This window comes from Brachionichthys hirsutus, chromosome 19 (genome assembly GCF_040956055.1).
Source record: "Brachionichthys hirsutus isolate HB-005 chromosome 19, CSIRO-AGI_Bhir_v1, whole genome shotgun sequence".
NCBI classification, from domain to species: Eukaryota; Metazoa; Chordata; class Actinopteri; order Lophiiformes; family Brachionichthyidae; genus Brachionichthys; species Brachionichthys hirsutus.
In genome coordinates this window covers 10,625,126-10,651,576 of record NC_090915.1, presented here as the reverse complement: position 1 = coordinate 10,651,576, position 26,451 = coordinate 10,625,126, and the positions used below count along the sequence as shown (strand labels likewise).

General features: G+C 42.6%; 1 protein-coding gene across 1 annotated transcript in view; it reads right to left on the bottom strand.

The window, feature by feature from the left end:
* The window catches only part of LOC137908864 (retinoic acid receptor RXR-alpha-A-like), a 28,899-nt gene extending 5,818 nt beyond the window's left edge, over nucleotides 1–23,081 (bottom strand). The window contains 4 exon segments of the mRNA XM_068753287.1: nucleotides 4,077–4,246; nucleotides 7,563–7,742; nucleotides 9,690–9,840; nucleotides 22,854–23,081. Of these exon segments, the coding sequence (XP_068609388.1) occupies nucleotides 4,077–4,246; nucleotides 7,563–7,742; nucleotides 9,690–9,840; nucleotides 22,854–23,078 (726 nt within the window). The 5' untranslated portion in view covers nucleotides 23,079–23,081.
* Between the last annotated feature and the right edge of the window lie 3,370 nt (nucleotides 23,082–26,451).

Below are 26,451 nucleotides of genomic sequence, written 5' to 3'. Positions count from 1 at the left end.
TTTAAATGTTAGACAGTTAAACATGTTCAGTTGGAGTTGATAATAATTGCCTGCAAATGAACCGACCATTCGAAGACAAAGACTGGATGTCCTTAACTGTCTGGAAGCATCAGATTGAGAGGAAACATCCTCAAACCAACAGGGAGTTCGTGAGCGGTGGTGGAATACTAATGTTAACTCGTATAACTAACTCACCAAAATGTAAATCCATCTGGGGGGGGGGGGGGGACCAAGCAATACTGCCAACGTCTGACAAGTAATTTACCCTGATCCCAGGAGTGCATACCAGTGATGTGTGTAAACAAAGACTGGTTTGCATAATCAAGTAAACACCCCTAAATTCTAAGCATCCCTGTGTGAACTCGTAACAAAGAACATTAGAAACTTCTTCCCCAACTTCCTGCACCAAATCCCACAGATCGATGCTGAAAGCTCAGAGGATCCCCCCACATCAACTGCAGCTCTCCAGAGGAGATTAGTTAAAGATGAAGGCAGACACATCCTTCCACTCACACTCTCCTCTCCTCTCCTCTCATAGCAGGCAGGCCGGCCGAACACGATCCCTTCTTCCCCTCCCTCTGGTGTGAAACTCACATTGACTGCAGAGCATCACAGATATGAAAAAGTTAAAGCAGACACAAAGCCTGCTCTGTGGTGAAAACTCCCAAGTCTTCCTTTTTCTTCAGGGGCCGGGGGGGGGGGGGGGGGGGGGGGAGAAAACAGGCACCCTATGAATATTTCAGTGTCTGATCTCCGTGGGAGACACGGACGGGCCGGCTCAGTGCGACAGTTTTCACGAGTTGCACTTCCTCTAAAAACACGTAAAAATATTCGGGTAATTCATTCGTGAGGGCAGACCAAGCCCCCCCCCCCAAAAAACAGACGCTTCAGCATTCGCCACGGCTCGTATGAACACAAGTCCCAGGCTTCTCGTTAAACACGGCGAGCCTCATGAATGTTGCATGGCTATCTTAGCCATGTTTACACTGACCTGGTTCCTTTGCCTCCGTCTGCTGAGATGACAAGAAAGAAGAGCTTAGACTGTACTTACTGTTCAAGTCACAGGATGTTACGAGGCCACCGTGACCCGTCAGAATGAGACGGACCCTCCCCTTTACGAGCTGCTTCTGTTTCTACTGTAAGATTGCATCTGAAATTAAGATGCAAATAAGCGAGACGGCAATCGATGCAAGGGAAAGTTAAAGTTCGACTAAAAAGGATTTTACTCGACAAAAATTCCAGGAATAAAAACACAGTCCTAATGAACGGGTTTAAAGCCCAGGCTGACCGTTCCAGAATCTCAGCCAGGGAAGTGCTTTGCATATCATCCCCATGAAAATTTCATCACTTAAAAAGGGGAGTCAAAGATTTGACTTTAAATTTTTCATTATTCCAGTTGAATCAAACGACACGAGCGAGACAACCGAGAGAAACATTGGATGCTCATTGAGGTCGGAATGAATTATCTAACATATATAACTCAAGTGTCCCACATTTTTTGAGCGGGGGGAAAAAAAACCGGAACTGATCGCTGTTGGCGCAGCGATGACTCATCAGCTTTCTATCTCCTAAATAACAGCAAGGCTTCCTTCGGTAAGTGCGAGGATCACGAGCAAGTCGCCCTTCATACGAGCGGAAGAAAAGCCATCCTAAAATAAAAGCAGAGAAAGAGAGGAATCCTGGGAACGGATACGACCACCTGCTTCTTTAGAGAGGTCCTGCTGCTCTTGGCTCGACCGAAGGCGCGTTACTAACGGCTGTTCAGCTCCTGTTCTAGGTCACAGAGAGATAAACACACACTGTTCTCGTGGGCCAGCTAGCAGGCGGTGGAGAAGCCCTCGTCACTTTGCTCGCTCATCTTAACGCGGCCCTCATAGGGGTCGGCAGGGCCGTCGTCCATAGAGACGCTCCTTTCTAGGGGACACACTACTTCCTCATGGCACCTCAGGAGTATTAGCTATCGAGTTTTGTTTTGTTAAAGGTTTTTGGAGAAACTACATTTACGTTTAGAGACGTGAGGTTTCAGCACTCCCGGTGAGTTCCTCCATTCGTTTTGTCTGCGATAGAGACACCTCAGCTAAACCGCTGCGGCGTCTGCATCACTGAATACGGCTTGTGGGAAATAGGAATTGTGTCCGGAAGAGGAATAATCTGGCGGATTTCTGCACTTCCCTTTCCTACAGTAAAAGCAGAGGCAGAATTGTTAGTTGTGTCTCTTGATTTGACATTGCTTGCTTTACTTTGGTTTTATTACGCACGTTCGACATGGATGAACTATTTTATGATTATTATACATTTTCCTTGTTTTGTACATTTGGAACGATGCTCCATGGTGCATGACCTCAACAGCCACTTATTACGGTCTGCTCACTGCATCATGAAATTCAGCAGAGCAAAGCCAAGCAGAAAGTGCAGCAACCATGACAACAACCCTGCTGGCTTTGCAACAAGGTAACCTGAGCTCGCTTTAACACGCGTATCAGGAGCAACCGTCATCAAATCCAACACAGCGGTGCGGAACAGATGTTTGCCCTTCAACTTAAAATGACTTTCTCTGAAATGAAAACCTTAATCTACCTTTTTTGTAAGGGAGAGACAGCTAGAGCTCTGGAGAGGAATATTTCAAAAACACTGACACATACAACCCTAATTACAGAGAAAAAGAAAATGTAAAATGTGACTGCTTAATTCTTTTCTTTTTTTTTTTTTTTTACATTTATTAGACTGAAAACAGTATAGATACAAAAGAGTTTTTGTTTTAGGTCATTAATTTTATGGCATTTTGTCTATTCCAAATCAGATGCCTGGAACAGGTTTAAAAACGTTTGGTAGGGGGTCAATAAAACATTGGGACAGTTGTGATTGGCTCAAACGCACCAGTTGGAAACATTCCAGGTGTAAACACGTTAACTGGTGACAGACGACGGCGTCGTGGTCGGGTTTCTTCAAAAGGGTCAATTGTTTTAAGAGGATGAGTTCAAACATGACAGTCCCAGTTCCAAATACCCCTAAACTGCATTTCCTTTGTCGTTTTTAAAGAAATGGGGACATGTTATAATCTACAATCCAAGACTCAGTGTATATGATTACGCTGTAATTACAAATTATTTACAACAGTACAGTTGGATTGAGGCTAAATCCTGTCACTTGCAGGTTAGTAACTCAATATAATCCTCGCATGATTCCGCTTCAGGTTGAAAAACGCTCAAACCCTGAACCGCATAAATCCGTCTATCCGTGGCGTTCTCATCTCTGTTCGGCAGGCAGTGGGCATCGGGGGACTCACCGAGGTTAAGCCCAGACACACTCAGTGCATTAGTGTGTCAGTGCTCCCCCGTGACTCCCCACTCTTTCTCCCTCTCCCAAATGTCAACAGTCATCTCCGACATATCCATCTAGCCCCCAAAATAGCTCCCATTTACTCACATAACAGCATTCGCATTTCCACTTTTTACTTCACAGGACATTTCCCTGCTTGAAGCAAATGAATACCCAGAAGAAGCTGTCCCTCTCTTCCTCCTCTTCCTCCTCCTCCTTTCAGCCCCATCCCCCACCCGCCCCACGCCTCCTATGTTAGGCTTGCCGCACAGCTCCGTGGATTCTCATGTTCCGGCAGAATTCCTGAGAAAGTGGATGCTTTGTGTGATGCTTCCAGGAACAGTCAGCCTGTTGCATTATTCATCGCTCTGTGTCAAAGACGGCCCCGCGCCGCCTAGCTGATACTGAGGTGGAAGGACTGAGGAAACTCACAATGGAGTTTCCAGCTCGCCGAAGGTGAGCAGGTAAAGCGGCAATCCGAAAAACAAGCAGCACCTCCAAAGGGACTAGAAAAGAGAGGGCGAGCGGTAATTCCACCCAGGACTCGCCGACACCTTCCCCAGGTGCACGAGGGAAGAGTGTCAGCCCCGACTCCATCCCAGAATCAACTGAAAAGGTGCATTACTCAAAAATAAAGAGAGAGTGTTCTGACAACGTCGAGGATGATGTTATCATGCAGACAAGTTGGTGTGTTTCAGTGTGTGTGTGTGTGGCATGGCATGCGAGCGTCCAAAGAGTGCATGGAAATTCCGACTCACTGAGTTGGACGGCACGCCCAGGTTGGTCTCGATGTAGGTCTCAGTTTTCGGTTCCACCGCCCGCTCCGCCTCCAGGATCTTCTCCACCGGCATGTCTTCGTTGGCGCAGCCGGTGGACTCCACCTCGTTCTCGTTCCGGTCCCTGGCTCGCTGGCGCTCCTCCTGAACGGCTGCATGTAACAAAACTGGTTCCGGTCACTACTGCTGTTTTTTTGTCTTGATTTTAAACAAATGTGTTCACACAAGGAAGAAGGAAAATTCAGTCGGGAAAGCTTATGTGGTATTAATAACTAAAAATATATATATTTGAATGAGGATTCACATTTTCTGTCTAACCTTGTTTATTTATTTTTTTTATAGTGTTTAATTTGAAAGTGAGTTAGTTCCTCTCCCCCTTTAGCTGCTTAACTTGTTTTTACAGCACATGCTTTGATTTACTTTGATCAGCCACGGTTCTAGTATTTCAGCACGTATTACTGATTAATCAGCAGTGTACTACCGAGATGTATAGCTGCAAACAAGACAGGGCTTTTTATTGGACTCAGTGAGGACTAATCTGTAGCCCTTGGAAGAGTGGCCGCAGAAAAAGATGAATGCACAGATTTTTGAAAGTCACTTTGCCTATTATTTGTAAAAAGTCAACTCATGGTGTGGTGAGACTATTCCTGCTGTTCCTAAAGCAACTTGTTTTAAACAATGCATCTAGAATCAAGTATTGTTGTTCTTGTGTGAGAATACTACCCAGAGCTTATTCAAGATACTGAAAACAGTACTGCTACATACATAATCATAGTGTTAGCTGGAATATCCTCCAAAACTGTCTTTCATTCTTAATGGAATGATTGGATTCTTGCTGATTTGGAGACAACTCTGGTTAAACTCACATAATGTCATAGTTGGACTTTGCTTCCGTCTCCCCTCGTACTGTTTCAGATAGTCGCAGCAAGCCAGTGAATAGTACATGACCCTTGTGTACTGTAATATTATTGTATGTATTATTCTCAGACCATCATTCTGAGCAGTGCAGGAAACCTTAGAGGACTTCTTTCAGCATTGTTACTTCAGAAATGTGTTTTTAAGAAATGCCTAATGAACAGCTGGCTCGTTCATACATACATAAGTACCATATTCTCTGACAATTTTATGCCTGCATGGTCACAAGAACATTTGAAATAAAAAACCCCTAATGAAAGTCAATGAAGACTTTGTCTTGTTCTCCCCCCCATGTTGTATATAAAAAGGGTTTGAGGCAAAACCGTGATGGTTCCTGTCATCTGATTGGCTCGGTGAGGAGACACAGGAAATGGGTTTGTGTACCGAGTAGACACAGAGACTCACTGTGGCCAAGGCGAAACCACACCGCCCAGCAGAACGGAAAAGATGCATTTGAGCTTTATCTGGAATTGTTATCTTTTCAAAATCCTGGAATTTACTTGATTCAAGTCGTCACAGAAAAAAATAAAATGCTGTAGCCTTTCTAAAGTGTTTCGTCCACGTGGATCAATGGCTTTCTGGCATAACAGGCTGAGTCATCAATGGCTTTATTAGGAGTTTCAATATGAGCATCCAAGCTTATGTACATACACACTGGGAGAATAATCCTGAATCCCTCGCACACTTCCCCTCCGTCTCCCCTATTCTGGTTTCTATTCCGAGTCCTGAATCAGAGAGGACATGGTCTGTTGGGGGTGGGGGGTGGAGTTGTTTGAGGAGGAGAGGGAAAGGGGCCCCATTTTAGAGGAACTGCTGTCTGGTGGTGGAGGTCAGTCCAAGGGTAGAATACTTGTGTTGGAGTCAGGGAGAGGTGAGCAGGGCTGAAATCATGTTAGCTTTACCCCCCCTCCTCTTCCTCTCCATTCCTGACTAGGAGAGCATAAATTCATTTAATCTGGTTTTCCTGTGGATTCGCTCAGCCTTTTGGGCTACTGCCGCTTCGTTCTCCAACCACAGCCCTCGGGGTGCGGGGGGGGGGGGGCATCGGCAGCGCCGCGAGTGAAGTGAGAGGTATTAAATGATAATATCCTTGAAAGTAATAAAGAGCCAAACAATGACATAAATAAAAAGTGAGGGAGAGGGGAGGCCAAGTAAAGGTCAAGACAAATTGTCCTCGGATAGAACAGCTTGAAAATACATTTTCTCAAAAACACCTTTTTGTTCTTGTTCACTTCAGTTTTGAACGATGGAGCTACGTCCCCCACATCGGCGCTGTGAATGACCAGTGCATCGCTTTGTATAATACGCGCTCTCTATATCCGGTATCTAGATACAGTAGCCGTCATGGTGAGAGGCAGTGATTGATTTGTTAAATGTGAGAAGAAATGGCGCCGCTAAGAGCGCCATTATTTTTAACACCTTCGAGGGGTGTGAAAATCCACACCTCCCTGCCTGTTGTTTTCGTTTCCCCTTAGACAGCCTTTATTGGCTCTGGAATCTGCCCTTGAAGATTATGTACTGTACAGAAACAGGAACAGAAGTACCCGAGTACCTTCTTCAGCAACTAAATGCATAATTTAGTCCCTGAAAGTAGAACATTTTTAAATAAAGCAGAAAACTTGCCATATTATGAGTAGTGTATAATTGAAATTTTGAGTTGACAGACTTTTACATTTGACTTAATACACATATAAATTAAATGTTATTGTAAAAATAATTTACTTTGCATATTGATACATATGTTAATTGAATCAATTCTCCCAATTTGTTTGTACATGACCTCCAGATTATTTTAGTTAAATAACTGAATCATAGGCAGACATTATAGAGACCTAATTAAAAATGTAGCCATTATATTGTATTGAACGGAGTAAAAAGGAGCGGTACTCCACGTGGAAGCAGTCAAATGAAGTGAAGCAGGGGAACTAAATCTATTGAAATAATAGTGAGACAGAAAATTGAATCACGAGTCTGTTTGCTTCTAGCGTTTACTGAATAACTAACGTCCCAGCAAGCTCTGATGAAGCGTCGCTGCTAAACACATTGCATCTGCAGGAGAGCATATGACTGTAAATGCACAGTAAATTAATCACAGCTACAAAGAAATAAATTGTTTCTCGGTTGCAGACACAGAAGGACTTTATTCTAATTTAACGTCAAATATCATGTGATTAGGACAGAATCTCCCTGTTTCGTCTGTGCAGTTCTACTGACGCTTGCTGTCTCTGGAATACGATGAAATGAACCGATGTGCAGTCACAGTGAGCGCGCTGGCATCTTCTCGTAGCATCGCACGCCACCGGTTTGACGACATACCATAACCGGAATTTGGATTTTCCTGTTCTATTAAATGGCTCTTAAGAAATGAGCTAAAAAAATTGTTTTACCTCCCTAAATTGAAGACATTAATACATAATAAACAGATATTCTGTGTGTTTAAAAATAAATCAAAACGAGAAACCATGATAAGATCTACATTGGTTTTTCTGTGGATTAGAGCAGACTTGATGGAATTAGTAAAGGGGACTTTGTCCTCAACGGTATGTGCTCTACCTTCTCTCTTCATGCCCATGGCCAAACACTTCTGGTAGCGGCAGTACTGGCAGCGGTTCCTCTGGCGCTTGTCGATGACGCAGTCCTTGCTGTCGCGGCAGGTGTAGGTCAGGTCTTTACGCACCGTCCTTTTGAAGAAGCCTTTGCAGCCCTCGCAGCTGTAAACCCCATAGTGTTTACCTGAGAGGGGGAGAGAGAGGAAAAATTGGTTATCTAACCCCGATTAATCCATCTGCTTTCCAGACTGACCCACCCCCTCTGCCCTGGCGACCTATTGTCTGGCCGAGCTGTTTGTCAGTTTACTGACGACACCAGAAGCTGATATCGGAAGACACATTAGTTCCCGCTAAACTTATCCAGGGAAACACAAGAGGACACAGAGCAGCGCCGTTCATAGTCGGAGGCAGCGTGTGGGCGTGCAAGCGGCACAAATGGACCAGCGTGGCAGGCAGCACTAGAGCTGTTATGAACAGTGAACAGACTGTGAATGGGGTTATGCTGGAGGTTAATAGGAAAGACGAGAGGGCCCTGCTGAAAGGCCAGCTGAAGGGGACCCTCGTTGGACTTTCATCCCAGTACAGTTCTTGCAGGTTTCCAACAACTCTTTTTTTTTATCATAATTATTATGACAGATGAATTTCATTTGAATTCTCCACTGTTGCTCAAAGTGCTTGCTGACTCTTTGCTAGTCAGACCGACCACCCTGAGAGTCATTAAATGTAGCATGACTTGCTATTAGACATTGTTTTGATGTTCCCCTTTGGGTGCACACAGCAACCATGACGCAGGTTGATAAAAAAATAAAAAAAACCTTCCAAATGAATTAGATATCTAGCTTTCGTCCTGAGGCGGAACATTTTTTCATGGTCATCATCTGAAAGAAACTCTGAAACACAGGGTTCCTTTGTTGACTGTGTGGAAACAATGAGATCAACATCTTTGAGGTTGAGGAGGAGGAGAGGGGGGGGCTGTCAGTTAGCCATGGGTAGAATGCTCTTGGATTCGGTCAGCTCAAGATCAAATGATAGGAAATGATTAAGGGGACCCTAGTGTATAACGATACATTTAAGATTGAAATAACATAAAATAAAAGTCACAATCGCGAAAGACAATGAAGTCAATCATGCCCTGCATTCTCGGTAACCACTTTTCCTGCGTAGGGCTGCTTTAAAAGCAAATTGTTTTCTCATCCCTGTAAAATCCTCATGAAAATAACCATGGTAACCATTGATCAGATTCAGCCCTTCTTTACTGCAGAAGAAGTGGTGGATGTGCCTGCTTTTTCTATGACACGGAGATTTTCTATTTCGGTCAATGCTGAATTGCGGTTTGTTCCAAACAGACCGTCCGATGCCCTTCAGAACATGCAGGCTCTTTCATGTGCATTTATGGCGCTGCCCTTCAATACGCTTCGCCAGGATTGGCTTCCTCCTGGCCTCATTTATGAAGGATTCCTCTGACTGTTGTTCTTCCAGGAACATGTCCGGCTGCAAGGGTTTCCATGCCAGGGCAGTCCACGGAGCCGTTCTCTGACCAAAGTTCAGTCTTTGGATCTTCTTTGGAGGTTTCTCAATGTGGTCAGAGCACCAGCTTTTTTTAAGACTTCAGGCAGTCCAATTTTTTTTTAATTCAGTAATAATGGAGTCCTTTGTAGTCCCAAACCTTGGGAACTTACTTTCATAGCTCTGACATTTCTTTGCTCAAGTCTACAATACATCTCCTGTATTTCTTCTTTAGTATTGACACACATGCAATATTTAAATAATCGTCTTTAAATAATCGGTTTAATTAATTTCAGAAAAGTTGTAATTAATTTTACATTTTTAAGCATGGCACACTAACTGATTCTTTTCTCATCATGAGGTTTCTCTGACTAGGTGTGTCAAAAGTAATTTTTAATAACGGTATGTTTAAATTCACACAACTAAAATGATCAAAAAGCTGGATCACGATGTAAAAGGCAAAACAATGTATTAAAATTCATTCCTAGCAACTTCATTGATTTTTTTATGTACTTTTTACTTCTTATTTTACACAGCATTCCAACTTTCTTTTTTTTTTTTTAACACCAGGGACCTTTATTGTGCAATAATAAGCACATTCACTTCAGAGGCTGATGCCACTCACCTGAGGAGCGGTCACCACATATGGCGCAGATGTGTTTGGTGAGACAAAGCGCTGTGCCCGAGGGCTGGGCAGGAACTTTCATCACGCCGTTCAGGCCCAGCGGCGGCTTAATGTCCTCCGTGCTGCTGACTGAGTTCATCGGAGAATTCAGCTGGAACATCGACACACACACACACACACACACCAAGCAGAGGTCACAAATCAGCTGGTGTGAGGCGACACACTGACATTAACTATTAAATGAGAGCCAAGTCTGATAAGTAGAGACACGGTGTGGTTCTACTATGCACATCATACGGCACACATTTTCTAAATGCATAAAATTAACACAGATGGTCAACATATCTGGCAGCAGCTCTTTAGGCCCGTTCCCCCCTCCTATTCCAGATCTAAATGTGGCACAGCAGGATCTCCACTCCACCCCGGGGAACTCTTTTATTCACGCTCTCAACAAGCCCTGCTGGCTCTCGAATGTTCTGCACCAGCATAACGCCACTGCAACATTTAATAGTGCAGAAGAATAAAGAGAGGGAAATTTGTTTTAACAACAGTTCAACTGCGGCCTTCAAGTCTTACTTCAACTGCTGCCTCCCTCCTCTCTTAAAAGGGAGCAGTGGAAATATTAACGCTAATGTGTCCTCTCGTTGCCTCTTGCTAAAAGTGGAGCGAGCAAGGGGAGGCTAATTATTATAACTAGCTGATAAACATTAAAGGGGAGGGTAGAAATCATCCAATTACACTAAAAGTACTTGATGGAACAGAGACAAACTATCTATTAGAACCACCTCCTAAAAAAAAGGAAAAGGTGGGGGCGGCGCTCCAATCTGTGCATCTAAAACACTGCCTTCATTACAATGAAGGAACAAACTGAACGTGCCAGCCATATGTAAAGAGCAGTTATCATGCTGACACAGGTTCATCTCCGTGCTACCTTAATTTAACTTTACGTTTCGCTTGTGGAACAGAAGGGAAACCATGCGGATGTCTGGCTGACGGGAAAAACTATATGACTTTTAGAACGAGAGAGAATATCACCCCTCAGCTGTGTTGACAGTGATCCAGATAGAATTGTACACACAACAGCCAAGAATGCTGAAACATCATCCAAACAGCCACAGAGCGCACAGAACGGATGTGGCTCCAGAAAGCGTGATAGTTCAAATCAGACCCATTTATGACTGGTGAGTGAATTGAATGTTTATTTGACATTTTATGTGATTTTATTTTTGAAAAAGCCTTCACTATAAAAAAAAGTGAAACTCTGCTTTCAATGCTCGGTTTAAATTTAAATTAGATTATTATGGACTACCATTCCTGACAATAGTTACATAGATAGTCTGCAGGGAAACACACAGACTTCGGTCCTGTAAAAACACCAGCTGCAGCGCATCTTCTGCCTTTGCTTCAGAGCTTTGAGCAACAAGTTTGTTGTCACAGTAAATAACAATCCTCTTTTATGTGAAGCTCACCTGCTGCTTCCAGAACAGAACATAAAGGGTCTATATTTTAGGTGACTTAATAAAACAGACAACACTGCCACAGTATAGGGTTTATGAATAATTTATATTTAGGTGATTCTTTTGAAATTTAGAAAGACATTTTTACATTTTGCATTTCAAGTCTTCACTTCAGCAACAATTCCGCCCACTCTCTGGTATACTCGTGAAGACTTGACCAGTTATAAATGTTAGTAATTTATCACTAGATGATCTATGTGGATGTGGACTCAGCCACGTTAGGAACAAATATCAAAGAAGCTAATAGAGAGGACACAAGCGCCGCAGAAACTGAGGCTCGGCAGGACACCATAAATGGGAGCTGACCTTTTGAAAAGCAACAAGTCACTGTCGATCTTTACAGCAGATCAATAGTGATTATGAACTAATTACCAACCATTCATAAACATGAAGAGGTGCCTAGATGTTGAAAGTGAGGAGGGCGAGCTGGCGTGTGTGTGTGTGTGTGTGAGAAGGGAAAGCCACGATGAGCTGAATTCAACTGAACAAAGAAACGGGTGCATGGTAATAAAGCCGAAATGCAGAAATACCCGTTATAGAAGCAATGTTTAAGGAGTAGCTTCATTCTGGAGGAAAATATAGCGGCTTCTGAATAAAGCCTTTTGTGATGTTTTCACAAACCTGACCTCTCTGACCACAAGAAACACAAAATCATTCATGAGCAGAACACACAAGTTCACCAAAAAATATACAAACAATTTCCCAGGCATTATGCACAGTCAGGCACACATGGCCAGGTACCTGATGTGGCTCCTGGAATGTAATTTCACTTTACACTGTCCATTTAAAATGCTTCAAAGTTAGAAAATTGGCAGCAAAGTTATACATGTTGGCTTGCGGCTAGAATATTCTTACACTGGGTGAGATATTCCAATCCTGGGTACAGATTTCCACACATTTCCTGTATCATTTTGTACAAATTACCAAGAAAAATTGCATGGCATATGTGATTTCACAGGAACTTGGGAAGCTGACTAGAATGCAATTTAACAAAAAAACTACAAAAGCACTCAGAGGGCGCAGATCTCCGCCAAGCAGCTCATTCCCCTCCTAATTGGATTTACACCGTCCACATGGTGATCAGAATCATCATCAAGAGGTTATTCTTGGTATCTTTATACACCAACCATGAAAAGTAAAATTGAATCAAGATCTGTCCAGGGGAAATCCGGGTAACAGACAAAAAAAACGTCATCAAAAAACATCATCTCCTTGGTGGAGGTAAAAAATAAAAACTGGGTTTCCACTATTTGGCTGAGAGTGATGCTCTCGTTTTAGGGTTGAGCAGGTTTCAAAGGTTTAACCGCTCCACCCCATGAAACTTTCAATCCGCACCCTGACATGCCTCATGGCCTGCTATTTACACGCTGTTTACAACACTGCAGACTGAAATCATCAACTTCACTGAAAAAGCACACTCGACAAAATAAAAAAGTGGTTGCATGCAGATTATCAAGTACGCAGTAAATGTGTCATTTAAACAACCAAATCAAATAATTGAAATGTTTAAATGAGAGGCTGATGGGACAAAAAGTACAAACACATATGGAAAATAACAACAATATGTCAACCCTATGTTGTAAAAATACGACGTGGTGCTGGAAAGGCCTCTGTCAGAGAATTAAAATATATTATGTTCCTCCAAGGCCCAAAGTCACCTGCACAACTGCATCATTCCTTTAGATCTAGTTTCATTGCACATGCACACACCCAGTATGCACACCTATCCACGTGCAAAAACGCACTCAACATGAGGTCCTACCTCAGCAAATGCCGGACGCCTTTTCCAGGTAGCACAGCGCTAGCAGGCCTGCTGCCTTCCCGACAGAAAAGACTCTTCTACTCACAATCTATTTTCAGTAAAGCTGCAATTCAATCTCAGCAACATTGGTCCCCACCGTGGAGTGGGCAGGCTGGGGTGGGTGGGTGCGTGGTCATGTCTCTTCTGCCCACAGCAATTGAAGCAACGCAGGGGGATTAAAGTGGCTCACGACTGGTTCTGGAAATAGAATGCATTCTTACTCCCATAAAACACATATATATGTGACCCTTCACAGGGAGGTATATGAACTGTGCATATGGTTATCTAGTCTCGGGAAACCCCTTCGACAACCCCCCACCCCCGATGTCTGTGTTTTCTGATTGGCTTCGAACTTCTACGCTGAAGGAGAGAAACAAATGAGTGGAATTTAACATCAAGGAAAGAAAATATGGGACTCAAGACTCCCCGCAGTACAATGTTCAACACGATGTGCTGAAATGCTGCAGCTGTGCTGCAAGTCTTACATAACATGTTGTGAAAGACATTCAAGTGGTACAGTACAGAGGATTGTCTCTGCCTGCTTGTGGGTGTCGGATTCTGCACAGGATTGATATATGTGATTATATGGCCTCAGCATAATACTGCAAATATGCAAACATATACAAAGTAATGAAATAATATTTTTGTCAAGCGGGTGTTGCCCTGGAGGGTAGAGGATAGTGGGCATCGGTGAATGTACGCAAGATAAACAATAAACTATAATAGATGTTTGTGGTGAAGCATGATTGGACGAAGGATCAGATAAATATATTGTTATAAAATGTAAATTAGTTAACATTCACAGCACATTGCAATGTTGTGTTGATTGAAAGTGTTGATTGGGCGCTAATAAAACGATGAGATGCAAGTAAAAAAAAAATTAAAAGCATAAACTAATGATTGATGTTCTTATAGTTTGATCTGTCTGCAAATGATCTATTAATCTTTTAAAGCAAAAAGCATTAAAGTATATTTTTAAACCACAACAGGAAATAACAACCGACAAGAGGTTGTGCAGTCAAATTCAACAATAAACTCAAAGTCTGAAAGTTTCACAAAAAATACAAACACAAAATAAAAAATAAATAAAAAACTGCAAAAGTAAAATACAGTGCGAGTGTGCTCGTCTATGGAGTCCCACGCACAACGAAGTCCCTTTAATAGAAACCTTCCCAGCAGCAGAGCAGGTCATGCACATTATTAGTATGCTATGTAAGCACATGGCGGTAAAATATAAAGGAAGGCGTCCTCCCATGAGTGAATGGAGGACAAATAAAAGACGAGGGGAGAAAGTGGAGGCCTCCTCTTAAGACAGGCTTAGCTTGATTCAGAAAGTCAGAGCGCAGACTTTGCTCATAAAGACACTTCAAAAGGAGACATCAAATCCTCGCGCGCCACTCCTCAACTCTCGTGTGGAACATTGGTTGCTTTCTAGTTCAAGGGCACCTTTTCAGAAACAGAAAGTTACCTTCACGGTATTCCTTCATAGAGCCGTGTTGAAAAACACCAAGGTTTTCCATAGCCAGGAATAGCACGCTCTATTTTATAATCCTTCCCCGAAACCATTATTAAGTTCCAACGTAAATTACATCTTATTTAGGGGCAAGACACAAAAGAAAGCCAAAAGGTTACAAATCTGGTGCTGACAGGAATGGTGAGAGGTGAAGACAAGGAACAGGTCCTGAAGCAACCATTCCAACCCCAAAGGTGATACCTCTCACCCCCTGACACCTTGTGGCAACCGTTTCCCTCTGAGAGCAAACTTATCTCTGCACTACTGCAAAGCACAGGAATGATTCCCAAAGTTCCTTTTCCCCTTTGTGAATCTTATCTAGTCACGTATCAGAAAGAGAGGGCGGTTTGGGTTTCACTTCGGTCGGTGTTGTTTGTGGGCCAGCCCTTCCGTGGCCCTTAGGGTGTATTTACAGCGCGACACCTTTTGGGATCAGTTACAGCACCATTATGGATTTGAACAGCACGTGGGAGTGAGAATGCACACGATCCACAGAACAGATTGGCTATTTGTGGATGAAGTTGGGGGTCATTTGTAGGTCTGTCATGTCACTGGAGTCTCCCTCAGGATAAGGAAAAGAGTCAAAGACTGATTGCAGTCTTGCGTTCAGTTAAAATTTGGTAATTGTTTTTTTTCCCCCAAAACAAAGTTATGATCGCACAGAGGTGTATCTAACACTAAAGCATTGCCTTCAAAGTCCATTTCGTTAAAGCAGTATGTCAAAATCATACTGATTGTACACCAACTTCTTTTTTTGGGTTCTTGTTTTTTTTAGCACAATTTACTGGATGAGTAGAAATGTTGTTGATGAATTTTAAACCAGATATTTTCCGGTTTTCCTGCTGATGTCCTCTGGCTGTTCCGCCTCAGTGAATGCTGTGATGTACAGTTCATTTTGTTTTTTTTGTGAATGTGTGTCTCCAAGTGTGTGTGTGTGTGTGTGTGTCTGCTCATTTGCATGAGTGTCTTTTTCAACAGGTACAAGATTAAACAGGTACAAACTCCTAAAACAACTCCAACGCAACACTAAAGTTCTAATGTATTCTCCGACTGTTCGTGTTGGACTACAGTTTGCGCTGCAGTAATTTAGCCATCTTGATTGAATTTTAACCATGATAAAATATGCCTGTGTTCATTGTTGTTCTCTACGTCAGTGTTAATTATGGTGATGGTCTTGAAGTCAAAATACATCATGATGTTTTATCCTCGTCAGGAAGCCAAGTCAAGTCCCACTTTCCAAACTCAGAAGTGCACGTGGAGCAAATTGTCACTTCAATGGCAATGGTTTCACACAAAATGCATTAAATGATCACAGTTAACAAATGAACACTTATCTCATCTCAGAAAATCTGCAGATAAAAAAGTACCAGTAACTTCAGTATCGACCAATTGGGGTTTGCAATTGAGAGGAAAAAAAAGCAAGATCGCTGACAGAGGAAAGCTGTGAGCTCACATCCTGCCTAAACTAATACATGTCTTTATTCTGAACGAGTGAATACATAAAGTATTTGTGAAGTCCTTCCAAAACTCTTCAGTATTGTAAAACAGCTGTTATTCTTGCCACTCAGCTGAAATAAAACAAATCCTATATGCAGCCCCAGCGGATGGAACTCAACCGAAGACATTATTCTAGACAGCTTGGAGGTTTCCAAAACCAACCCCTTGCTGCGCCATGAAAGATAAAAATAATCATTGCAAACACTATGTGGAGCAGTGAGAGTTGCAGCAGTGAAGCGGGAGTATGCAGAGCGACGCTCAGCCGTTGCCTCACCACAGCGTGGCAGCATCTGAGGATGTATCTGAGTGATTTTGACATCTTTGGGAGTGTGTCTGAATATAAAAGTCAGTGCATTTTCTTTTTATCTGTATCAGGTGCATTAGGCATGTGCGTATTGCCTGTATAGCTTTTGTCTGTGTTTTGTCTTGAGTTAATACCTGGAGTGTCCTTGTTGGCTTTGCGTGGGAATAAAGGTTGTTTTAAGAAGAAACCGTTGCACCCATGGGCAATGTACTGCCTTTCGCTGACACTGGAGGCCTCTCCCCTCACACCAGACGGCAAAGCCTTGGAATACCAACAGCCCTCTCTCACCTCTTCTCAGAAATAAACCACCCAGGTTACCTGTCATTCTGTATAAAGTCACATTTATACTGCTCCTGGTTGGTTACAAAAAGGGAGCTGGACGACGACCTGGAACAGAACTGAAACAAAACTATGACTCAGTTTTTCCTTGAGCTGAACCATGTCAAACCTAAAGCAGGTGTTAAGCAAAAGGGGTTCACTTACAGGTTTGATAGGATTAGAAATGAGGCAAAAGAGGGACAGTGAAGGTCAGACGTTTTGGAGACAAGGTCAGAGAGACCAGACTTCGATGGTTTGGACATGTCCAGAGGAGAGACGGACTGTATCGGTAGAAGGATGCTGAGGATGGAACTGCCAGGGAACAGGGCTAGAGGTCAACCCAGGAGAAGATATATGGACGTAGTGAGGGAGGACATGAGAGTGGCTGGTGCTGGGGAGGATGATGCAAAGGACAGGGTGAAGTGGAGAAGCTTGATTTGCTGTGGCGTCGCCTCACGGGACAAGCAGAAAGTACAGGAGTAATCGTCTGCACACACAAACTTTCTTTGTGTGATTGAATTTTTGTTTGTTGAATAATCACCATTATAAAATTGTTGCAGTAGCAAACTAGAAAAGCACTCAGCACTTCATCAACAAAATAAAAGACATGAAGATTAACCTCGAAGCCAAAGTCAAACTACCTCATCCATACATGCAACTCTACATAACAGTTTAAGAACGTCAGCCTTTCCGATCACAATCTGTGCATTAATGCAGATTTTGTTTTCTGAAACGTCGGCGTTTGTCTGCAATATTCATCCACTGCTGAAATACGCATAAAAGCTGGGGAGACTTTTGCTTTACTGTGTGGAACATAAGTGGGAATACGTTTCCAAAAGGCTTTCATTCATATACTGATAATTATCTCGACATTCATCATGGTTTGCAAAGTGTCATTTCCTTTGCCAGACTGAACACAATACAGCAGTAACTCAAATAGAATGTCAGTGTCAAAAAACCACTTAAAATAGCAGCGTTTCAATGGATGACATCCCACAAGTCAATCAGTAGTCCATGATTACAAGCGGATAAATCTGCTGGCGAGATGCTAAAAAAGATGCTTATAAATGCTTTTGCCTGTTTTTTGTACTTGGTTCCTATAATACAAGTTTTTACTGGCCACTGACAACTAAATAAGTAGTTTACTGGGTAAAACTGTTTTTACAGCATATATATTTACTGCTTTTTGGTGTGTGTGTGTGTTTTTCTGCCAGAGACATGCATAGAGAGAACGGAGATCGTAGCAACGCTCTATGCACACTTAAGTACAGGTTTGATAGCAGCGACCAAAGCAAAGTTAGTCAGTATAGTGATTTGTTCCTTTTTTAAGGGGCGGGAGGAAGACAAAGACAAAGGGCAAACTGGAAGAAGGAAAATATTTACTGGTAATTATAACACCAAATGCATTCACAGTGGACAAATGTAAACTCCAACAAGCAAAGTTCTGGAACATTATTATTAATGAATGTTTTTATTCTATAAGCATCTGAGCATCTATTCTTGATTGAAAGGTCTGTCTTCACTGTCTAACTCACTGTATGAGTTATTTATTCTGCCGCCTGTTGTGTTTATCCATCTCACCCATCGACTCGAGTTACAGTCCTCATCGGTCTCTATCAGTTATAAGTCCTGGTCTGGGGAAGGGGGTCCTGTTCACCCCCCCACCCCCCCCATCATATTGCCTACTGAAAATAGTCGTACTATTAAAGGCTGCCGCACTTCACAGACGTGACTCAGTGTAAACTCAAGTTGCTGTAAGATCGCACCGACAGATGCAACGCAAGCCCAAAAGGGATTATTTAAAGCCTTAAAATAAACATGTGTGGCAGAGGCATTTGAACCGCAGCTTCTATCCAGAGCCTGCATTAGGGGAATGCACTCGGAAACTTTAACCCAATGTTACTGTTTCTATCTATTATGCCTGGACTGGCACTCATTAATGGCTCGTCTCCCGTGGGGCCACATGCAAGTTAGAACAAACACGGACACCATGGGTTTCCACACTACATGATGTCAGCTCTCAAATAATGGCCTATGATCGGGTTGAACAAATGGAGGCTGTCTGAAGTGCATGCCGCTGGCAACATGAAACCACTTTCTCCACAGTACGCATCTCAACAATATTAAATTCATCAACGTAACTATCCCCTCTGTTGGTTTCTCTTTTCAAAGGAAATACTGTCATGCTAATATTTCTTTATTTTACCGTCTGTCCTTTCATGATTCCCTGCTTCTTTATACAAAATAACAACCAATATGTTCAAATAAAAGAAAGAGGAATTACAGGAAACTAACACACTCATACATCCTCAAGCACGATTGTAGTCTACTTATGCAACCAACAAATTTAGAAGAAAAAAAGTATGTTTTTCTCTACATAAAACTAAAAATTGTGTACTAAATGGCAAATTAATTAGACACATTTGTTACACTTCCTGGAATGACCAACGCTGGGGGGGGGGGGGGGTTGGTCTCTAAAACAGCTTCGAATTGCTACCTGGAGACACCTCCAAGAACAAAAAAAAAAAAAAGAACTCCCCCATCCATTTGCGAGTTGATTGACATTAGAGAGCTTTAACTGCTCTCTTGGGACCCTACACACAGGCCCTTTGTGCAGCCATTAGAGCTAGCCATGATGTCATGCAGTGACGAGGCTGAGGTCCATCAAAGACAGGAGTGGTGGAATGGGCCTTTAGTACTCCCACACAGGAAGGACCAGAGTTCCACTATGACCCCCCCACCCCCACCTTTTCCTTCTTCTGAATGTGTTGTACTTCAGTCTCCTAGTGACCCTCGCCCAAACACGACGTACCGAAAGATGGTGCATGACATCACCATGGCACTCACGTACAAGCTACTCGGCTTGCGTAGAGCTCGGCGATATATCGCTTCATGGTCCGAAAAATACGGTAGTGATTTAAAGGAGAAATCAGAATATCGAGATATATATATCGTTTATCGCGATAAAGCCTAAACATATCGAGATATGGTTACACACTGAGTCGCAAACCGGAAAATGGGTGTCGTCAGTGGTCTCACAGCAGCAGAACTCTTGCCATTGTGTTTGCCTGGCGTACAATGTGTTCCGATCCTTCCTATAATGCACTCCAGCTGCTTGGACAGTTGTGGTGGGAGATACTCTGGAAGATACCACCCCGCATCTTCCCCTGACACGACATCAAAAAAGCCTTATAACAGCGATACCACAAGCAAAGGCAAAGTGTGGATTGAATTGCAAAGGACTTTTCAAGCGGTGTTACTGTCTGGAAATACATAAATACAGATATCATGTACAGACGTGACAAAGAAAACCTTTTCACTGGAAAGCCCCAACACGTCTGTGTGTCTGGATGCTCTGGAAACATCTCAAAGGGAAGAAGTGTTGTTTGAAACGGAAGAATTGGCTGATGATAAAGGACCGTCTCTCTCCTTACATGTGGTTTGTATTTTGGGGCATTTAAGATTCCAAGCAAGAATGGGAGTTTTGTTCAGTCTTTTATCACATTGTGAATTATGGCTTTCATGTCGAAGATAGGTGAGGCTCATTATTCTCAGTATTTACAGAGTACGATTGTAAATTACACAGATCTTACTAAGAAGCAGACAGGATTAATTATATTCCCACCTGGATTTTAAGTTTTTTACGCATATAAAAAAAAAACTTTTTATCAAAAGAAGACACTGATGATTGTAGTTCGTCAAAATGGTAAGAAGTAAAGAACACACTGAAACACACTGAAACAGATCAAGAAGATATAAGTTGTGAGTTTGCAACTTGAATTTTGAATTTTCTGGGGTTCACAGTGTATGCAAGTTTAAAAGTCAAAGCATGTGGGTGTGTGGGTGCTTAGCTTGGGATCTTGTGCAGTCCCTTGAGTAGGGAAAAGGCCACTATTAAGACCTATTCACAAGCAGTCATACGGCTCGTGAAAACAGCAAGTCAGCCAAGTGTTAAGAGCAAGTGGCATATACCGTCTGACTCAAATCAAATCTCATCAGCCTGCCCCACCCCACAACCACAGGGCCTTAGCACCACCTTTAACCTCTCACATCAAACTGCTGCTCTCCACCCTCACCGAGCTGCAGCGAGCAGCTCTCAGCTTTCACAGGGAACAGCCCCAAAGCTTAAACATTACTATTAGTATCAGATTCAGAGCTGAGCACATTAAACATGTCCGAAACAGGTACCCGTATGACATGATAACCAAAGGAACTTTGCATTTGAAAATATGATTATTAGACATACAGAGATGCTATAAGGATGTAGAAACTATGCAAAAATAAGGGATAATAATATATCATAAACGTATAGTTGAATTAACTTAACACATGTATTCAGGGGGGGGGGTTATAATAGTAATGGATAAAAACATCAAGTGTACATGCATGCAGTTGAAATGTATCGTGGTTAGTAACAAACTTAAATAGGGGGGAAATTCAAGTCACCCAACTGCTGAAAGCTGCTTTAACATTAGCATTGAATATAAAGTATCTGGATTTTTTTTTTAAACACAGGAATATTAAAACTGAAAATATTTCCTGAAATGCATGAGCAAATTGTAAGGAAAAAATGTCCGAAGGTGTTATAAAACATTGATGAATAAAAAAGTGAGTGAGAATATTCATGATTTAAAGCGATCTGCTCAGGTGCCGAGCAGAAATAGCAGTTGCACCTGCTTTTCCTTTCTATATTTGCTCAAAGTGGCATGATTAGCCAAGAGGAAAGGAGGACAAATTAATGCAATAGAAGACATTTGCTACCTAAACATCCAACCTGCATTACAAAGCATGGCACTCTGGGACAGAAACGCAAGCACAGATGAAAGTGTTGAAGAATCAGAAGGGAGGAGGTTGAGGAGAGGGAACAGCCTTTCTAGCAATGAAAGAGGCTGGCCGCTTTTCTGAAGCTGTCCCTAATCCACTCCATTACACGTGGGACACTTCCTGATAAGCCCAACAATAGCGAGGAGAGTCCATTCCAAATAGCATCAAATTACAACACACTAACACAATCAGTACCAAACACAAAAAAGAGCAGCCACTGCATTTAGGGAGGAAACAATTTCAATTTCAGATACGGTTCCACACAGAAAACTGGGACACTGCAAGCTTTGATGTCTTAATTGTGGTTTTCTTTTTTTTTTTTTATGGGGGGGTGACCAAAAGCAATAGAGACAAAGAAGAATAGAGATGGCATGAAAGAGACAAGGAATTAAAAATTACGCCTAGATAGGTGCTCGGGCCTAAAAAAAAGAGAGAGTGAAAGAGGCTTGCCAGAGGAAAAGTAAAATGAGGGGATGAAAATGAAGGCTAAATATTGTGGGCGTGAGAGTGACAAATATGCATCAGATTTAGGAGAGAGTGCTCTGGAATCCCCAGTGAATAGGCCTTGATTAACTGTGGCAAAGGGTCAAAGCAGGGCCATTATCTGCTGGCGCTGGCTTAGGATCTGTGTGTGTGTGTGTGTGTGTGTGTGAGAGAGTGATCTTCACTTCTGAGATGAGTAAGCAGTTGAAACGCATGACATGCAACAGCACAGAAACATTTATATTATGTGCTGATCGACATGACTCCACTCGGCTTTGGCATCAGATACTTTTCTGACTTTTCCCTTAGACGACAGGACTGCCTAACTGGAGCTGGTCGTCACAGATAAGGAAGACCAAACCAGTGTAACCAAGAAGATCAATAAAATCAAACGTAAAATATAGCCATGCGATGGTTGTTTTACATCGGGATAAAGGTTAATAAAAAGTTTTGCATGGTTCTACCCAAAGAAGAAAGTTCTGAAAAAAAATACTGTATACAAGCACCTGGACATCTTGCAGTGTTTAATTATGCAAAAACGGAAATGTAAAACAACCAGTTGTGGTTTTAGGGTCAAGACTTCCTGTTGTTTTTTTATCTTATATATATACGGCAATCATCCTGTAGCTGTAACTTCAAATTTTAATTTGAAAAATAAAAAGCATGAAATGAAGCGCAACATTTAATGTGACATGAATCAGTTGCCTAGCAACTGGAAGCCACACTGCATTATTCACAGTGGTTCAGGGACAGTAGTTACTATATAGTTTAAATCCAACATATTAGACGTGAACAACTTTTGCCATGCTTTCCGTGTTGTTTCCTTGAATGCATACCGCCAGAATGTCGTGAAAGTAGCGAAGTGCGAGGGTGTAAATGTGCGACCTTGTCTCGGGCCCGACAGTACCTGTGGACTGATGCTGGCGCCGTATCCCATGCCGGGCGAGTTCATGGCGTGGGGGCCCATGGGTGAGCTGATGACAGAGAACGGCGAGGCCAGGCCATTCATGTGCGAACTCAATGTGCTGATGGGAGAGTGAAGAGAGCCGGAGGGACCCATAGACGTCGGGCTGAGCAGGGCTGGGTGCATCCCCCTGTGGGACGTGGGCGAGCCCAGAGGTGAGGAGGACATCTGGCCCGACGAGTCTGGTCAAAAAAAAAAGGAACATTCAGATGACTGTTTGATCCACTGCTGATTTATGAAGATTTCGTCATAGGATGAAGATTTTTTTTTTGTGTGTGTGTGTGTGTGAAACCCAATGAACATTAAACAAAACCTTTTACAACCATCTTCTCCACATACACTTTTAAAAAGACGATTTGACGCTTGAGATAATCACTGAGGGCGTTGGCAGTGAGAGTAAAGCACATCTGGTGAAGTGTGAAAGCCGATTTGGAAACTGAGCGCAGTCCAGGAAAATGAACAATTCAGCAAAAACACTCGAGACACTCGATTCCAACGATAGCGCTTTAGAAGAGGAGCCGCGAGTGAGCGAATGAAGGCTGGCCGTGATGTCCAAACGGCACGTCTCGTGTACTTCCTCTGAAACGTTTGCCCTGTACTGAGGGCTCCCCTCAGGGATCCATGAGGACAGGCTGTATATCTATAATGTATGTACCTGATGAAATCAGCATTGCGCCCTGGAGGACTGAACGTACAACTTGCACCAGAGCGGAGGGGAAAGCCAAAGTAAGAGTGAAGTCAGATGGGGAGATGAGGATACGGTCATGTGTACCAAACATATAAGTGATAATACACTCTCTCTTTCTTCTCCTTCCAAGACCTTGTCCCCGCTCTTTACATTGACAGAGCAAATGCTCTTTCGATCAGCTGTCAGCATGGCAGATATGGGACACACAGAGAAGATGGGACCTGTGGGACATCACTGATAACTCCCTCCCTTTGCCTGATCTGTCATCGCAGCCTTTCACACTCGCTTTGTTATTATGATCATCTCTGCCACGTCTACACTCGCCTCCTGTTTTCGTTTTTCCTCTTCTTTCATGGAAATGTGTGTCAATAGAAGCTAGGACGCATCTTTGTCCCCGGTATCAGCCGTCCACAGGACAGGCAATCGAGCTGCCAGCTCCACCAAGCCAAGCACTTCCTCCACATCCTGCTTACCTTACAAACACTTCCTGCAAACACGCGCGTGCGTTACACGAGTCCCATCCTTCTGAAAACAAACACAAATCCTTCTTAATAACGGGGCTCAGTGGGAAGGGGCTTGGGTTGGGAACCGGAGGGTCACCGGCTCACGTCCCGGCCCAGACAAAAATACAGAGCGAGTGGGACCGGTCCACCTCCAGGGCACTGCCCTACTGAGCAAAGCACCGACGCCCCCAACTTCTCCGGGTGCACCAACCATGGTGGCACCCTCACCCTATGTCCTCTCCTCGCCCGTGTGTGTCGGATTACAGTGGGAGTAAAAGGCCCGCCCTACAGGACATTTCTCATTTCACATGAGAATCTCTCATTCATTTCATCTGTCTCAAACTGGGAATTAAAAAATAACTAAATGTATGCATCGTGGATCGATGTGACAGACGGAGGAAAAATGTTCACCTTGACCTTTGTAGAATTTTGTTACAAAAAGTTTCAGACATTAAAATTATAAGCTTTCCTCCTTTTTATAGTATTACAACAAATGTATTATAGTTTTTTTTTATGTTATTTGTGTACATGAGGGGTACATGCAGACATTTTTTTCAAAGTATTTTAAAGTACTACATGAGTACTACCTGCTCAGGCCTGAAAGGAAAAAATATTCAATTGTACGATTTCCCCTTCATTCGCTCCCAAAGTTAAATTTTTCTGTCCAAGTCCCTCTCGGCTTACGTTTGGAGATCATTCTGTTTTGCAGTCTCTTTGAAAACACACAATCATGAGCATGTGGCCTACGCAGAGGCAAACAGATGCTCGTTTTCCCTCTGTGGATAACGCTCCTCTATTATTAATCTACTCTAACCACGGTGCAGATTTAGTGGAATACAAGGGTGCGACATGCAGCAAGAGAGAAAGATTGAAAGCTCAGTGAATCACACACTTTACGTCCAATTTTCTTTTCAAATCTCTTACTATTTAAAAAAAAAAAAGAAAGAAAGTTGACTCACTTGCACCTAACGTTCCTCGTGGCACATTAACAGAGTTCCTCATAGGGAGAAATGTGGATGAAGCCGTGGCTCCGTCAACAATAATACAGACCCTGGATTTTTCTTGTCTCTTGATTTTGAGGTGTCATACAGACTTTTTATTTTCTATTATTCGCAAGGACTTTTTAAGAAAGGAAGGTGAGTCACTTTTAAAAGAGTACAGAGAATAGTCAGGATGGAATCGTCGTCATTAGCAATTCTGCAGATGTGTTCAGAGGAAGAGTCAACAACAAAAAATAAAACCACACATTAATCACTATAACGGCTCCATACAAGTGATGTCTATATCACCATGACAACAGCAGGTTGATGTTTCACTCTCTCTCTTACATGAGGCTGTGTGTATCTGCACTTGTGTGTTTTCCAACAATTAAACCTTCAGCTTGTTTTTTTATTTTTCAGAACACCCTCTGTCTTTTTAATACCAATGTTAGCAAGTTCAGACTGTGTGTATGTGTTTGTATGATCATTAATTATGGATTGTTAGTTTACTGATTTCCACTATACAAATAGACTAATCTAGTCCCTTCAATTAAGGTGCAAGGAATAAAGACTCCAGTGTTTATTCTGTGGCAATGGAAGAGGAAATCTGTGTGTGTGTGTGTGTGTGTGTGTGGTTCAATTGTCAAAAAATGTTAGTAGTTTAAATTAGGATTTCATGTATTTATTTATTTTAATTTCAGGCAAATTAAAAACAATGTTAATAAAGTTATTCTTTGTTGTAAGTTGATCAATATTTATTTCTTTATTGTTAATAAAGATATAATGTTATGTTATGCAGAGGTACACTGAACAATTTTATTTCTTTTTTTTCCTCGGGGGGGGGGGCGTAACAGAAAATAATTGAGAAGCACTGAATTACGCATTTATCCTGAAATGCGAGCTGATCCTCTGGGATCAATAAAAGTATTCTGGTTTTCTTTTTACAGTATCTTAGGCTATCCGTTTAGGCTTCACAGCTAACCCCTGAGGATTTCATAATCCAGAAATGTTGTGGAGCTGTCGCTAATAAACATGTCAGTTGAGCCACTCTTGAGCTGCCCTTGAACACGGACCACTGCCAGGCCGGTGATGGTCTGCGTTGCTAGGCCGGTGATGGTCTGCGTTGCTAAGGCCGGTGATGGTCTGCGTTGCTAAGGCCGGTGATGGTCTGCGTTGCTAAGGCTGATGAGGCTGGTGGTGTCTTTGTTTTGGTTCCAGATGATGTTTGTTCAGCTTTTCTTCAGTCTTTGTATTGCAGTGATTATGTCTACTTAACACACACGATGGACACACTATAATGCTTGGACTCACAATGTGGGTTTTGCTGGGCTTTTTTGCAAAGTTAATGACCATATCGATACGGCCAGCAC